General features: G+C 37.8%; 1 protein-coding gene across 5 annotated transcripts in view; it reads right to left on the bottom strand.

Annotated features, from left to right (window-relative positions):
* Window positions 1-15812, bottom strand: part of CDK14 (cyclin dependent kinase 14) — a 701998-nt gene that overhangs the window by 380362 nt on the left and 305824 nt on the right. For all 5 annotated transcript variants that reach the window (XM_057504492.1, XM_036911780.2, XM_036911782.2 and 2 more), the window contains one exon: window positions 10728-10822. In XM_057504492.1, coding sequence (XP_057360475.1) covers window positions 10728-10822 — 95 coding nt within the window. The remainder of the gene's footprint in view (window positions 1-10727; window positions 10823-15812) is intronic.

Here is a 15812-nt window from a genome sequence, read left to right as displayed (position 1 = left end):
GTTTTCACTAAAACACAAATATTCCAATCCCATGACACATGAAGATCTGTGACAGCATTTATACCTCAAATAACACATGGAGATTATCTAGTCTACAACCACAGTCCTCTACAGGATTTCAACATCTTTTAAAGCAAGGGCTATATATTTGTATCTCTAGAGCTTAAGGATAGCTCCTATCATAGACAAGACAGTCCATATATGTTGCGGGAAAAATAATGAATGAACGAACAAATGATCAAGTAATTGACTACAACAAATTGTGTTTCTGCTTCCAAAAATTATGCCAAATGAGATGAGTTTACATAACAGTTGCAGATGTAAACGTGCAAGTTACCTGGATTTGCACTTAACACAGGAGATGGTATGATGCAGCCAATGGAAAGAGCACACATGGAATATTTGACATTGTAGCCTGACCTCCCTCATTTGCAAAATGGAGGGACCTTATTTCTGCTTCATGGTTTCAGTTAGGACTACATGACATAACACATCTAAATTATACACTGCAATCCTTTGCATAGAGTATAGGTTAGGGACTCTCTCTGCAATATTTCATATGTGGATACACCTATCCTCTACCTGAATATTTTTAGAGGAAGGCTGCTCATTATTTGCTCAAGGCACTAAATTTAATTGATAAGTAACACAAAACATTTGAACATTCCCAGAATTAAGCCAAAACTAGCCTTCCCAGAACTCCCACATTGACTTTCTTTTCCTGCCTGGAATATATATGTTCCCTTTTCTCTACTCTCCGATAGGGCTTTAACTCTTCTGAGTGAGACTCCCTGGCACTCTTACCAGTTGCCTGTTGTACACAGTTCAAAGACCTCTTGCCACAGTACTGGCCTTCCTCAGAGCACACTCCTCTTTGCTTCCGTTTTTTGAGCCAAAGAAATTACTATAGTCTTTTTCACGTGAACTGTTTTTAACTGAACTTTCCTCTACCATGTTCTGCCATATTATGCTGGGTTACTTTTTAATTTTTTTAACCAAATATACACTCTTACTTATTCCCACAGCAATTCACCCTAGAGGTTCAGCTCATCATTTCATCTGATTCTTTTTTGACCCCTGATTCCATCACCCCAAGTGTTAATTATGGCTCCCAGCTACAACACATGGACAAACAGGTCAAGCACATCATCACCATGTCTTCCTCTCAGTCATTAATAAAAATATCAAAGAGAACATGGTCAAGGACAATGCCCTCCAGCATACCCTGACAGACTTCTCTCCACCTGATGTCAATTCTTTAATCAATAGACTTTGGGTGAAGTTGTTCATCTAGCAATAAACTGAAAGAAAAATAATCTAACAACTGGACTTCAAATTTATTCTCTTTATAAGGATCTCATGAGAGTCCCTGATGTAAGCTTTGCTGACATCAAGAAATAACACTGTTTCTTACTAAAAGAAGATTAGACTTTAATATTTAAAACCTAGTTTTTAACTTCACTAATGTTGTACTGTAAGCCTATATGTCTATAGATTCTGAGGTTTATTTTTCATCACCTTTTAAAAACCAGTATGACTTTTGCTCACCTTCATTCTTGATTTCCCAAAGATCATACAAACAACAGTTCTATGAAAACACCACCTGCAATTCTTTTCACATTCTATATGGAATTTATTTGGTGCTTTATAATGAACTTATTCTAGTGGATTTTCATCAGGTGTTTTTTTGTGGGGAGTGGGGATTGGGAAGAGCAGGGAACTTGAGGAAGTGTGTCCTGTATCAGAAAGCACTCCATGTGTTGGGAAAATCTCCTGCTTCATGAATCTTGGTGGGAGACAAGACCCACCTGCCCTTACAAAATCCAAAAGGCAAGACACTCACTTTCTCAGGGCCTGTGCAGTCAAAACATGGGCATGTGACCTGGTGTCAGCTAAACAAACACAACAAACCCTAACTTGGAATTAGGAGCTAACAACCCAAAGAAGCAGGGAGAATGTAGATGCCATTTTAACATTTTCAGCCCACATAATAATATGCAGTCGCCCTGGGCATCCAGGCCAGTGAAATAAGGGACAGTGTCTGTTGCTGACACTCCTGGTGGCCGCAGGACGCTCAGTGGTCACTGCCCTGCCATGATTTTGGCTCTGGTTCTGGCTAACCAGCCTTACACCACTCCTACCCATTTTTTAAAGTCTTCCCAGGTGGTCTGTCAGCCACATGAGATCCTCTCAATAAACGTTTCTGAATAATTCAGCCAAAGAGACTCTGCTGGCTTGCAATAGAGAATTTTGACTGGTTCATTTAGTCAGAGCAATTAGACACTTCACTTCCCTTGACACATTGAGGTGGTTTCTGACTGTCCCCTTGTCCGAGGCCTGCTCTAATTGATATGGAGTCAAATGTGTTCCAGATCTTCTGCTTGAAAGAGTATTTTTTTTGAGAGAAAAAAATAAAGCATAAACATAGCAACTAAGCACATGATACAGAAAATAGATAAATGGAAATTTAAAAAAATACAAACTACAGTTCTGCTTTCTCTTGGTTATTTGCCTTAAGTAGTGAAATTGTTAGTCTCTTGCTCTTCCTGCTTCAACTGTCACTTACTCATTCATATAAAAAGTATTTGCTAAGCACCTACTATGTGTCAGACACTCTGCTGGTCCCTGGAGAGGCAGCCCCTACCCTACTCTGCTCTGGAGATCAGAGTGTCAGATGAAATAGTTTTATCTGAATACATGCATCATCTCCTTTCTTACTGGTGTTTCCTTTTCGGTATCCTTCATTGGTTTACCCATCACTTTGCCCCATACTGCTTAAGGGCCCCAGGGTTCAGTAAGCACCTACTATGTGTCAGACACTCTGCTGGTCCCTGGAGAGGCAGCCCCTACCCTACTCTGCTCTGGAGATCAGAGTGTCAGATGAAATAGTTTTATCTGAATACATGCATCATCTCCTTTCTTACTGGTGTTTCCTTTTCGGTATCCTTCATTGGTTTACCCATCACTTTGCCCCATACTGCTTAAGGGCCCCAGGGTTCAGTCCATAAAACTGTCTTCCATTTTATGCGTTCATTTGTTCATATGGTGTTTTGATTATTGACTGTTGTACAAGAAACCAACCCAAAACTTAGGGGCTTAAAACAATAGCCATTATAATATTCCTCACAATTCTTGGGTTACAAATTCAGAAAAGACACAGCAGGGACAATTCACCTTGGCTCCATGGGATACCTGTGAGCCTGGAACGCACCCCCTGCCCACCCTGCAGCTCTCAAGAAGGCTTTGTCAGGCACATCAGCTCTTAACTAGGCTGGCTGGGTGAAAGGCCAGTTGGGTGAAGGGCTTGGCTGGGGTCCTACATCTAGGGCCTAACTTCACCCTGTTTCCTAGGTTTGTAATCCTCCTCCATGTAGTCTTGGGCCTCTCCCTCTCCATATGGCCTATCCAGCAGGACAAATTCTAACAACCCAGCTGTTTTCACAATGCTCAAGAGTGCAAAACAGAAGCCCTCAGGACTGCAACTGGCACACAGTATCATTTCCAGCATGGTGCTTTATTGGTTAGAGTAAGCCAAAAGCCCAGGCTAGATGAAGGAGCAGGGGCTACACAGCAGTGTGAGTATCCAAAGGTGTTTAGGACCATCAATTTAACAATGACCACACTTAGTAATCTCATCCAATCCCCTTGTTAAATAATATCTATAACCCATACAAGTTCCAAATCTCTATTTTGCATCTCTACCCTAAATTCCAGTCTCAGGTATCCAGCTGCATTGTGAGACCTCAACTTGCATATGTAAGAGCCTCTCTACCTGAACCCACTTACTAGCTGCACCTCCCCCCACTGCACCTTCTGCAGTCGGCCCATTGCTCCTCAAAGCAGCTCCTTGACTGCAGTTGCTCAAACAAGAATCCCTGGAGCCATCCTGGACTCTTCCGTCTTTCAAATCCCACATCAAATTGCATCAACTCAACCTTAAAATACATCCAGAACCACCACTTCTCTCTACCTTCACTGCTGACATCACCTCATGCTTGGATAACTTCACAGCCTCCTAACAGGTCTCCCCATTTCAGAATTTGCCCACCTTCTGTCTATTCATAAGAAGGCAGCCAGACTCCACATCACTAATTATCAGGGAAATGCAAATTAAAGCCACAATGAGATATCACCTCATACCAGTTAGGATGGCCAACATCCAAAAGACAAGGAAGGACAAATGTTGGCGAGAATGTGGAGAAAGGGAAACCCTCCTACACTGCTGGTGGGAATGTAAATTAGTTCAACCACTGTGGAAAGCAATATGGAGGTTCCTCAAAAAACTAAAAATAGACAAACCATTTGACCAAGGAATTCCACTCCTAGGAATTTACTGTAAAAATGCAGGATCCCAGTTTCAAAAAGACGCACCCCTATGTTTATCGCAGCACTATTTACAATAGCCAAGACATGGAAGCAACCTAAGTGTCCATCAGTAGATGAATGGATAAAGAAGATGTAGTACATATACACAATGGAATATTATTTGGCCATAAGAAAGAAACAAATCCTACCATTTGTAACAACATGGATGGAGCTAGAGGGTATTATGCTCAGTGAAACAAGTCAGGCAGAGAAAGACAAATACCAAATGATTTCCCTCATTTGTGGAGTATATTAATGAAGCAAAACTGAAGGAACAAAATAGCAGCAGACTCACAGACTCCAAGAAGGGACTAGCAGTTACCAAAGGGGAGCGGTGGGGGAGAGTGGGTGGGGAAGGAGAGAGAAAGGGATTGAGAGGTATTATGATTGACACACATAGTGTGTGGGAGGTCATGGGGAAGACAGTGTAGCACAGAGAAGGCAAGTAGTGACTCTGTGGCATCTTACTACACTGATGGACAGTGACTGCAATGGGGTATTGTGGGGGGACTTGATAATATGGGTGAATGTAGTAACCACATTGTTTCACACTGTTTTTCTTGTGAAACCTTCATAAGAGTGTATATCAAAGGTGCCTTAAAAAAAAAAAGGTGGCAGCCAGAGAGATCCAATTAAAATATAAGATCATATCATTTCTTTGCTCAGCATCTCATCTGAGTAAAAGTGAAATTTATTAAAACAAAACCTTACAAGACCTGACACAATCTGGACCCCACTGTGTCTTAGACTTTGGTCCCACTGTCTTCCTTGCCCACTGCATTCAGGCCACAGAAGCTGCTCCTCACACAAGCTAGAATGCTCTTCCTGGAATATATGTGTCTTCCTCCCTCACCTCCTGGAGATTTTTGCCTAAATACCTTACACCTCATTGAGGGTTTATGTACATGTGAACATGCATCTTATCTCATAGGAATGCAGAAAAATGTTCAATTGCCCCAGGATGGTTTAATCTGGCAACCAGAACACTGGAGAGCTACAGTTTTTGAGAACAGATGTGGAATAAAATCATGCAGATTAAAGCATTCTTCATGAATTTGGAAATCAAAATGCATGAGGCAGAGAAATAAAATAATTAGGTAAATTGTGTGGTAGGGTGAAAAGACAGAACATAACTTCCAGATGCCAGTCCCATATCTTAACATCCCACATACCTCAAAGACCATCACACAAAACTAGGAAGACTGTTAAAAGCAGCAGGCTGCAAGGTGAAATGGAATAAGAATCTTGGGCTAAATCTCATCTTGACCCTTTTAACTTATCGGAGTGGTTTTAGTAAATTTGCTTTAAATTCTCCAAGCATTATTTTTCCTCATCAGTAAAAACTGACAACAATAATACATGCTTTATGTACTTCAAAGGGCTAAAGAAGAAATCCAGGGGAATAGTATTTATAAGAGCAATGCAGACTGTAATGCACTACAAAAAAAAACCCTTATGTGAATTTTGGTGATACATAAATCACTTCCTATGATTTTTAGTGACACAGTTTCTTTTTTCAGGTGGAATATATATTTTTGCTTTGCATAATGTTGCACAATATTTTGGAATATTCCACTAGCTTACAGCACAGTAGAATGAAATGATTGCTCCAATGAATGTCGTGATTAGCTATAAATTTGTTGTTTTTCTTGTTGTACCTAATTATTAAATATGCAACGAAAAGTGCTGCTCCACATACTTGGCTCTCATGTAATTTAAAATAGAACAGAGCAGTTATGCACTTTAACTAATGGTAAAACATATTTACATAATCATGTTTACTATTAATATTCCTATTTTCACTTATGGAACCCATTTTAAATTTATCCACGTGGTGTTAAATAGGGTAATGAGGCACTTATTTGTCTTTGGCAAAAACTGAAAACTAAATTGCTTACCTTTCTCTAAGGAGAAAAAAACCTGTTAGCATTTTCACTGTCTTCTGTACTTCTCTTCGAAGTCTCAAACCCATAAAGGAAACAAAAGATGGCTATAATAATATTTTAGACCACTGTGAAACCACATAATCTTTTCAAGGTAACTGAGCCACTGTTTGTGGTGAAGGTAAAGATGCTCCTTTGCATTTGACAACAATTGGTGGAAGGTAATATTCAAAATAGCATGCATCACAGGGGCCCACAGTTTCCAGGGTGTTCCAACTTGCAGCTTACTACTATGCCTACACACTTTGACAGCATGTAAGAATCTAAATTTCAGAGATTTTAGGAGCTTTTCACAAAACTTAAGAGGTAGCCTATACTAACAATATCCTATTATCCATGAAATCACTCTTTTCATGACTTCCAGAGTCATTTCCTCTAGTATTCTTTCACACCCCTAACTTTTCTTCACTTCCTTTATTATGCTGCCTCTCAGGAGGCTTCTATGTAACTGAAAATGTCATTTATGGGAATAATATAAAGCAGGTAGGCAAAGAGTTCTCTTTTTAAAGCAAAGAACAAAAATATATTTATACAGTGTGTACACTAACAGAAATATACAGTGTGTACACTAACAGAAATATATTTATACAGTATGTACACTATCAAAAATAAGAACCATTGACTTTGGAACTCAAATTACATAGGTGCCTCAAAAAGAACCCTTGAACATTTAATTAGTTCTACAATTCAAAAGAAAAATCTAGTAGTACCTCATGAGTCTTAAACTATTTTATTTTCCCTTCATATGTAAGGTTTTAATGGGCATGAGGTATGGTTTTAATGGGCATGGTATTGCACTTGTTTAACTTACTCATTTCCATAAAAAAAACATACTATTAATTGCATGGAACTACAAAATCGACATATTTTAGAAAATAACTTCGATGTTTATAACTTTGAAATATGGTAATATCAATCATTAAACTGAGGAAACTGTTGATTAAAATGCTTGATATTGATTTTAGGGCTTGCTAAATAACAAGGTTGTATGTGTGTGTGTGTGTGTGTAAAACCCAGTGAAATACATGGGGCAATACTGTAACTTGTGTTTACTTTTTGGAAACTTAAAACATTTCATAACTGAAGTAAAACATTGAACGGTTAGGTTTTCAGTCAGTCTACAAAACGTACTTAAACAACAAAGCACTTTAGCTGTATTTAGGATTTAATTATGCTCGAGATCTTAAGAGCAGAATAGGGAGGTGGAAAGAAAGAAGTAAGTTTCCTTTCTTCTGATCAAAAGCTCAACCTATTTCAAGTTGGAAAACTAAACAGGAGATATAATATTGCAATTGGGATTCAGAGTAAAATGGGTCTGAGTCTATCTTACATGATACAAGACCCAGGAAAAGCACTTAGTCTTCCTAATCCTTTAGGTTTCTCGTGATATTAACAGTTTCAGAAAACTATGAGAGACAGCATCAAAAGCAATAGTGACTGTAAAGCCCCCCAGCATACTGCCCAACATAAAACTCAATGAATTTTAGTTGCTGGTTTTTAGTATTGTGATCATACTTGTCTTAAACATTCCTTCACCTCCCTCTCTGATCCTCCATTCATCACCCCAAGCCCATAGTACCATCCTGTTTCCTATCCTATGTCTCACGTCCAGATCTACTTCCCAAGGCTTGTCTTGCTTTAATTATGTGCCTTTCCATGGCTACAAATCATGCAAGAAAAGAGTACAGTTTATTTTCTGGGAGATACTGTGAGGAGAGCAATCTGATTAAACTAATACATTAAAGCATGTAAGAAACTAATCAAGATATTAGAATATGTACAAAGAACAAGCAATGAAAAAACAGTGTAAGAAAATTAAAATATTTACAAAATAACCAGGAAATTATTCTTGTAGTTGGGAATCACCAGATAGTCAGGGTAATGCTGCCAAGGTGTCTACATCTTCCCCACTCTAACCGGGAAGACTCTTGCAAGATATTTTTACAGCCTGGAGCTCTCCTCCAGCCCCCCATCCTGAACTCTGATTTCAGAGATTTACTGAAATATTTTAAATAAATGAACAAAAACTTCAGCTGTAGCAATAAAACGTACTTCACCAGCAAGAGTAAAAGGATAGGAAGTGAAAAAAATTTAAAAAAACAAAGGTGGAAAAGAAGGCAGCAAAGAAACAATGGGAAAGTAATGAAGCAAAGGTGGAGGGGGGACCTCAAGAAGCCATAAACCATGAATGACACAACCTTGCCTCATTCTCTAGAAGAGAGCAGGTTAATCTATGTCTTAACTCCCCCAGAGAAGTTAGGAATGAATGACTGCCTGTAGAGTACTATGTACACCCACAGTATTATATGGTTGATTTAAGAGGACCTAGGATGTCTCCCTAAGAGCTGGGACCAGGGGAAAATTTCACTCTCATAAAAGAAAGAACAGTTGTTTAAAGGTCAGTCTTCATCAGTTGGAAAATACTGCAGAACAGTGAATTTCTTTCATTTTCTGTGGCAACACCCACAGAATGTAAAATCATCAAATGATATCTGATTTGATATGACATCCTCAGCTTCACAAATATATTTAATATTCTTTTTAAGATTTGAAGGACATATTTTCACATTATTTTTGCTAGTTTCTCTATCAGTGCTACTGATTTTAGGGGCCAACATATTTTTTCTTCCTTTTAATTTAATTGTCCAATTTGTGCGGAGGGAACGAGTACATTTTTGGACTCTATTTTCCACAAAACATTATAAAAGTCAAGTATACTATGATAAACCTAGATTTAATTGAAATATGTTGCAAGTAGACATGCTGTAGAAACAAAAATTCCAATTTTAAATCAGCTGAATACATTATTGACTCCAAAATCATTGATTAAACAAAAGAAATTATATTTGCATTATGTGTGAATTTGCAATCATTCTTGGTAGCATGTAATATATTCAACTGCTCAGTTCTAGTTGTCCTTGTAGCCACATTACCATATTATTCAAATGGCATCTATCATTTATATGTAAATAGACAAGATGACTGGCTTCCTCACAAGATAACAATTTTTAAATGACAGAGAGAGGCAGACATTAGCAAGATAAAAATGTTGCAAATATTCATTCTATTATATATTTTTAAGAAAAAATGGAAGCTGTTTCAGATATTTTAAAAAGTAGTGTGGTAATTACAAAATGGGAGCTTAATACATTCACAATACCAACAGCTATTCTTCTCAATAAAAGTCTGCACCAATGTCATTTGTATCTTATAAATTACATGTTCTCAGATACATCTGTGAAAACTGGGATGTTAATTATCATGGTTACATTTCATGATTCCACAGTTAAATGCTGAAGTGGTGCTACATAAATACCATGTTTTTCAAAGAGAAATGAAGAAAGATTAATTATGAGTTCAAGTCCAAGTCTTCTAGCAGTAATACTCTCAACACAATAAGATCATTACATTGTGTGCTATGCAAATTGGAAGTTTTAATTAATAGCCGAAATACCAACTGAGGGGAAAACTCTGAAGTCTAAATTGTAAGTATCAGGCTTTTCTGCACAAAAAACATCCTAAAATAAGGATGCCTCTGAGAAATCAACTTACAAGTCCAAAGGAAAAAACATGTTTATTATCTGTGAACTTCCTTTAATGGAGTTATTAGGATTGTTAGGTGGAAAGATATACAGGAGCAGCCAGAAACGGGGGAAAGGTTCTACAAGAAAGCCACCCAGATATGGTTCAAAGAAAAAAAACATGCAAACTCTGCCCAGATAGGGGGTCCCATTTAAAGACAACAAAGACTTTGCAGGGTGATAACTTTCTCACCTATCGGGACCAGGCTAAAACAATTCCAACCAGATCTGGAAGTGGCACAATGAACAGAACTAAGAACTGCCAGAACCACACCTCAGCCTGGGTAAGGTCATGCTCCATGAGGGGGATGGTTATATAGGTGGACCTGCAAATCAAATAGCCCCACCTTGTCAGCCAAAGAGGCACCTCCTAGCCAGAATGTAATATGAAGGCCGCCTGCCTAAAAATTCAGTACCTTTATCTCCTTTGACTCTGGCCTGCTCCTCCCTTGGAATGTATTCAAATAAAACTTGTACTCTACTTTGCTATCGTGTCTCTGCCTTTCAATTCTTTGTTGCAGTGGGGACAGGAATGGAAGAGAACTCAACCCATAACAGAGTGATCATCATCTTGGTGTTTAATCTCATTAAACCTAGAAATTACAATGCACCCTCGTAACAAATAGGTTATAAATAGATAACATTATCTGATGAGAATTCAACTTAATATTTTTCTAGATTTTTCTTTAAGAGACCTATCATTCAAAGTTATACAAAATTACAAGTTTCCCATACTCAGATAAAATATTTCAGTACAGCAACCTAAAAACAAAATGCTATGATAATGTTGTAAGAATTTTATTCACATCTATAAAATCTAAATTCTTATTTTACTCACCACATATTCAAATACAAGTGTCAGTGTCTCCTTGGTGTGGATGATGTCATGAAGCAGCACTATGTTAGCATGTTTTAGTCCTTTTAACAGAGAAGCTGTAAAATAAAGTGAACAAAGAGACAATGAGTAATAATCAACTGATAGAGTTCATTATCATTATGGCACATTATCAGATGAGATTTTCTGTTTTCCCATTTTTCAAGCCAAAAACAATTCAGAATCAAGGGCAGAGGAACAAAGATTTCATTTAGATGAAGATCCTCCCAATTACTTCACCTGTTATTGTTATTAATCTTTAGTTATATTCCATTGTGGTCAGAGAACATACTTGATATGATTTTGGGTCTTTTAAATTTGCTTGTTTGTTTTATTACCCAGGATATGGTTTATCTTGGATGTGCCATATGTATGGAATATATTTTCTGCTGATACTGGATGGAGAAAGAATTCTATCAATGTCAATTAGATACTCTTGGCTGATTTTTTCATTCAGTTCTTCTATATTCTTGATTTTTTGAATAATGGTTCTACTAATGACAAAGTGAGGGACACTGACTTCCCCAACTGTGAATGGGGATTTGTCAGTTTTTCCTTTGAATTCTACCAGTTTTTGCTTTGTGAATTTTGAAGCTTTGTAATTTACTGCATATACATTTGGGATTACTATGTTTTCTTTATAAGTTGGTCCCTTTATCAATATATAATGTCTCTTTTTATCCCTGGCAATGCTTTTAAGTCTGTTTTATCTGATATTAATTATAGCCATCCAGCTTGATTTTGATTGTTTACATAATGTATCTTTTTTCTTTTAGCCTACTAATATCATTATATTTGAAGTGAGTTTCTTATGGAGCATCTCATTGGGTCATGTGTTTTTTAGATCCATTCTTCCAATCTCTGACTTTTAACTTCTATTTAGAACATTTATACTTAATATAAATATTAATATATTGGATACATCTGTCATTTGAATCTATTTTCCCTTGGGTACCTTATAATTTAGGCCTCATATCTGATTTGATTTAGCCTTTTCTTCTACATTTCCCAGGAATGCAATTATCATTCATTTTATTCCATTTTGGTTTTTGTCCACTTCTCTTCTTAGCTTTTGCAGTTATAATTCAAGATGGATTTTTTTGTTTGTTTCATATACCCAATGGCCTGAATAAAAAAATTTAGATTACCATGTTGTGTATCGTTTTCTTTAATTTCATGGCTGATTTTTTTGTAAAGCTTTTTATCAGCTGAAATGGATTGATTCATATTTTCTGATTTTTTATAGCTGCTCTATATAGATGTGGACCACCCTGTTTTATTCCTATTTGTTAAATGGGCTGGGTTCTTCACTGGAGAGCCCTCTCCCTGGTCAATTCTTACCTCTTCTATAAAGTTTTAATGGATGGTGCTAGAGGGAGAAACAGAGAGGATTTGGAGTGTTTTGTTTCCTTTTCATCTCCACAGGATCCTTAATCTCTCCCTTTTCTTTCTTTCATTAACTTTCACTGCCATATTTTCAAGGGGTACCATTGCTTCCCTATGTATCTGAACCTCCCCCAGAAGCATTGCTTTCCAACAACTGCCAATTCCAGTCCCACTCATTTTTGATCTCCTTTTCTGTAGTCAGTGTTATGAACTACATGGAGTCCCAACCTTTTTCTGGAGTCATTTTTCTGGGATTCTACTAAGTCTCCCATACCTTCTACTTTTTTCAGTCTCTTAAACTTCTCTTAAGCTTTGCCTGTGCCATTCTGCAACCACAGGCTTGTGGCTGTCTCCCAGGGCTCTTGAAGGTGTGGTCATGTGTGATGTTATTTGCTTTCTCTGTTGGAAGTATGACTTGTGGAGGAGAGTGAGTGGGAAGAATCAAGATCAGACAGCCACAATTCCAAACTCCTTGTCTTAGATCAAGGCCTGATCAGTAGCGACTTCATTTATTTACTGAATGTTATTAGGTTCCCCAGGGGGATATATATATATCCCACTGGTATATATATTGGTCTATTATACATATATGTAGCTGTCTAATCCTTGAAAGAGAAAAGGGCCTGCTGTCATCCAGCAGCTCTTCCTCAAGTTTGATCTGTTTCCTTTTACTATGAGATCAGCACTAGCCCCCTATCTCAGTCTGATGACAGATAACACTCATGTTCAACACAGGACCCCTTGACACTTCCCCTCCAAAAATCCAGGGAAGACTAGCTAATAATGCTGGCAATTTCAAGATCTGGGGAAGGAACAGCTGGTTTTGACTCTTAAATTCCAGTCCTTCTGCATAAAATCCTCCTTTCCCTTGATTAAAAAAGCAACGAGACAACCCCACTTCTCCATAAACAGATTCACTGTGACACTGCTCATCTCAAAAAAAGAAGAAATTAGATTTCTTAACACTTTATTTTTTATAAATAATAACACAAAGGACATAATTGGGTTTTTAAAAAAATATTTCTTTAGGACTATCTCCATATAATGAATTGTGAAAAATGAAACTGCAGGACACAAAGACATGAAATGTTTACAAGACATTACTTATTAATTAAATAGTAAGTGGACTGAGTCTTACATCTTTCTAACTCTGTGTAAGACTAAAAGAACCATGAAAGATAGGAAAATATGTAAAAAAAACAATGTACCATACTAGTAACCCATCTTATCAAATAATCAAAAAACTTATTAAATAACTGTATGGGCATTTTATATACTATAAAACCCGAGTGTTAAGTTGAGGATAAACTCCTCTTCACCTCTCAATAAGACCAGAAATAAGCAGAATTATTTCCCCCTACATCAACCACCATTCAGGTAGAATAATGAAAAAGCAAAAGTTTCCTCTATCATCATTATTTATTTTAGTAGCACTATGTGTTCAATTTTGGTTTTTGATATACAGGTTGAATAGAACATGGAAAAGTATTTTGCCAGCGTTCTGTCAAGAACTTGTCATCATTCATTTATTCACCGAGTTCTTACTCACAACCTAATTAGCGGCACTGGGAACCTGGACAAACCTTGAATACTTGATATTCGATAGTACTGCAAAACCACATCTTCAAAAGAGATTTTCCTTAACACCAAGATAAACCCTAACGTGAACAATCCACTCTGGGTGATGACAGTGAGTCAGTGCAGGTCCATCCATTACAACAAATGTGCCACTCTGGTGTCATTTTTCAAAATTCATTATAGGGACATCAGACACTGATAGTAGGGAAGGCTGAGGGGGTGGCAAGGTGGGTAGGAATTACATAAGAACTCTCTCCACTTGCCATTTTTTTCTGTGAACCTAAAATTGCTTTAAAAAATAAAGCCTATTTTTTTATTTGAAAAAGAAATATACCCATGTTTTAACATACTAAGGAAGCAAATCTAGATTACTCGCTATTTTACTCAAGTAAAATGGAATTTCAGATATGCAATCACCACACAAAAGATGCTGAACAAGCGTACTCCAGAAAGGTAGAGATAAGCATGTAAGCATGTAAACAGAAGTTCTGGTATGACTTCAATGACTGTGAGCACCCCCCAGGATTAGAGTGACTCTTATTGCCTTGAATTTGTTGCCTTTCCCAGGCAAATCTGTTTCAGGATAATATACTATATCCTTAACCCCAAGATAAGCTTTATACACATAACTGGTCCAAAGAAGACCATTCAGACCCAGAATTTCTTGGTGTGGCTGGTTCCAGCACTGGAAGACAAATGTGTTCCCTGTGAAACTGAATCAATAACATCAGGATGTAGTTCAAGGCCAGTGAAGTCAAGCTAACCATTGTGGGGAGGCCTTATCTTTCGCCTCATACACATCTGCCACAAGCAAGTTAGTTTTACAGGCTAAAAACCTTAGAGTAAAATACCTAAAAAGTTATTTTAATAGTGCTTTCAGCAAATGATTACAAAATTTACAATAACAATAAAATCACAGCATACAAATTTTGAAGCAACAACCATTTCCCAGAGAGCAATACAGTTTAGTATTACTAATTCCAAAATTTACAATCTTCCTTCTTTTAGTTATTCATCTAGCCCACCAGCCTTAAGCAAGCAAACCTTTCTTAAATAGCTGGCTTTCAGATATTAATATCAGGACCAAGTTCACATTTCCTCATTTTAAAAAGGACAGGTGCCTCTGCACTAGTCTTCTAAGGCAGATTCATCCTCAAGAGTTTAATAATTCAAACCACAAAAGGGTATCTGAAAATGATTGCCCAGTATGGTACTTCATACCTAACCTGCAGAAGAATACATACAGATGAAATGAGTTAAGAACCAAATGACTACTACCATGTAGTATGAAAGGAACCTGGCTTTAAAAGGCAAGTTTTGGAGATATGTTATATATTATTTTTCCAATCTTGTCCAATTTCATTTTTCAAGTTATCCCGTCTTGCCAATAGGTTTCAGCCCTGGGCAAGTTCGCTATGGATTCAATGTGACCAAAGAAAATGACAGCAAAACGTTCTTGGGGTGAAAGGGTTATACCCAACTTTGTTCTCACAGTGGCAGGTCAGTCACTAAAATCCCGTTCACTCAGAGTGAGTATGCATGCAGCAGGCAGGCCTCTGCCTCTGGGGCCCTCTGTTTGCACAGCCATCCTCTGGGCCCCTCTGTCTGCACAGCCGTCCTCCGGGCCTCTCTGCACAGTCGTCCCGCACAGCCATCCTCTGGGCCTCTGTCCTCAGTGATGCCACCACTCCAGCCTCTGCTCTGCTTCCTGCAGCCTTGCAGCCCTGCTACCATGTCATTCCCAGAGCACTGGACAGAGCTCTTTTTATAGTCAACAGCCATGTACTGCCCACAGGTGTGCAGTGAGCTAGTCAACCAGGGCCAGGTGAGAATCCTGGCCACAGGAACTCTCATTTTATCCTCATCCCCTCAGTTAGTCAAATTCAGTTTGACTTACCATCAGCAACTCCAGAAAGTACTAAAGCTCATTTCACTGGGAACCCCACACCCTGAGGATACTGTGTCTTAGGATGTTTTGTTTTCGTTTTCGTTTTTTGTTTTTACTTTCCACCCCCATTATCACCTTTGTTCTCTCACCAATTACACAAAAATTATTTTTTATTTCTTAAAGTAATGTTTCCACAC

This window comes from Manis pentadactyla, chromosome 7 (genome assembly GCF_030020395.1).
Source record: "Manis pentadactyla isolate mManPen7 chromosome 7, mManPen7.hap1, whole genome shotgun sequence".
Taxonomy (NCBI): Eukaryota; Metazoa; Chordata; class Mammalia; order Pholidota; family Manidae; genus Manis; species Manis pentadactyla.
The sequence above is the reverse complement of the archived record's forward strand: the minus strand, read 5'-3'. Positions and strand labels throughout refer to the sequence as shown.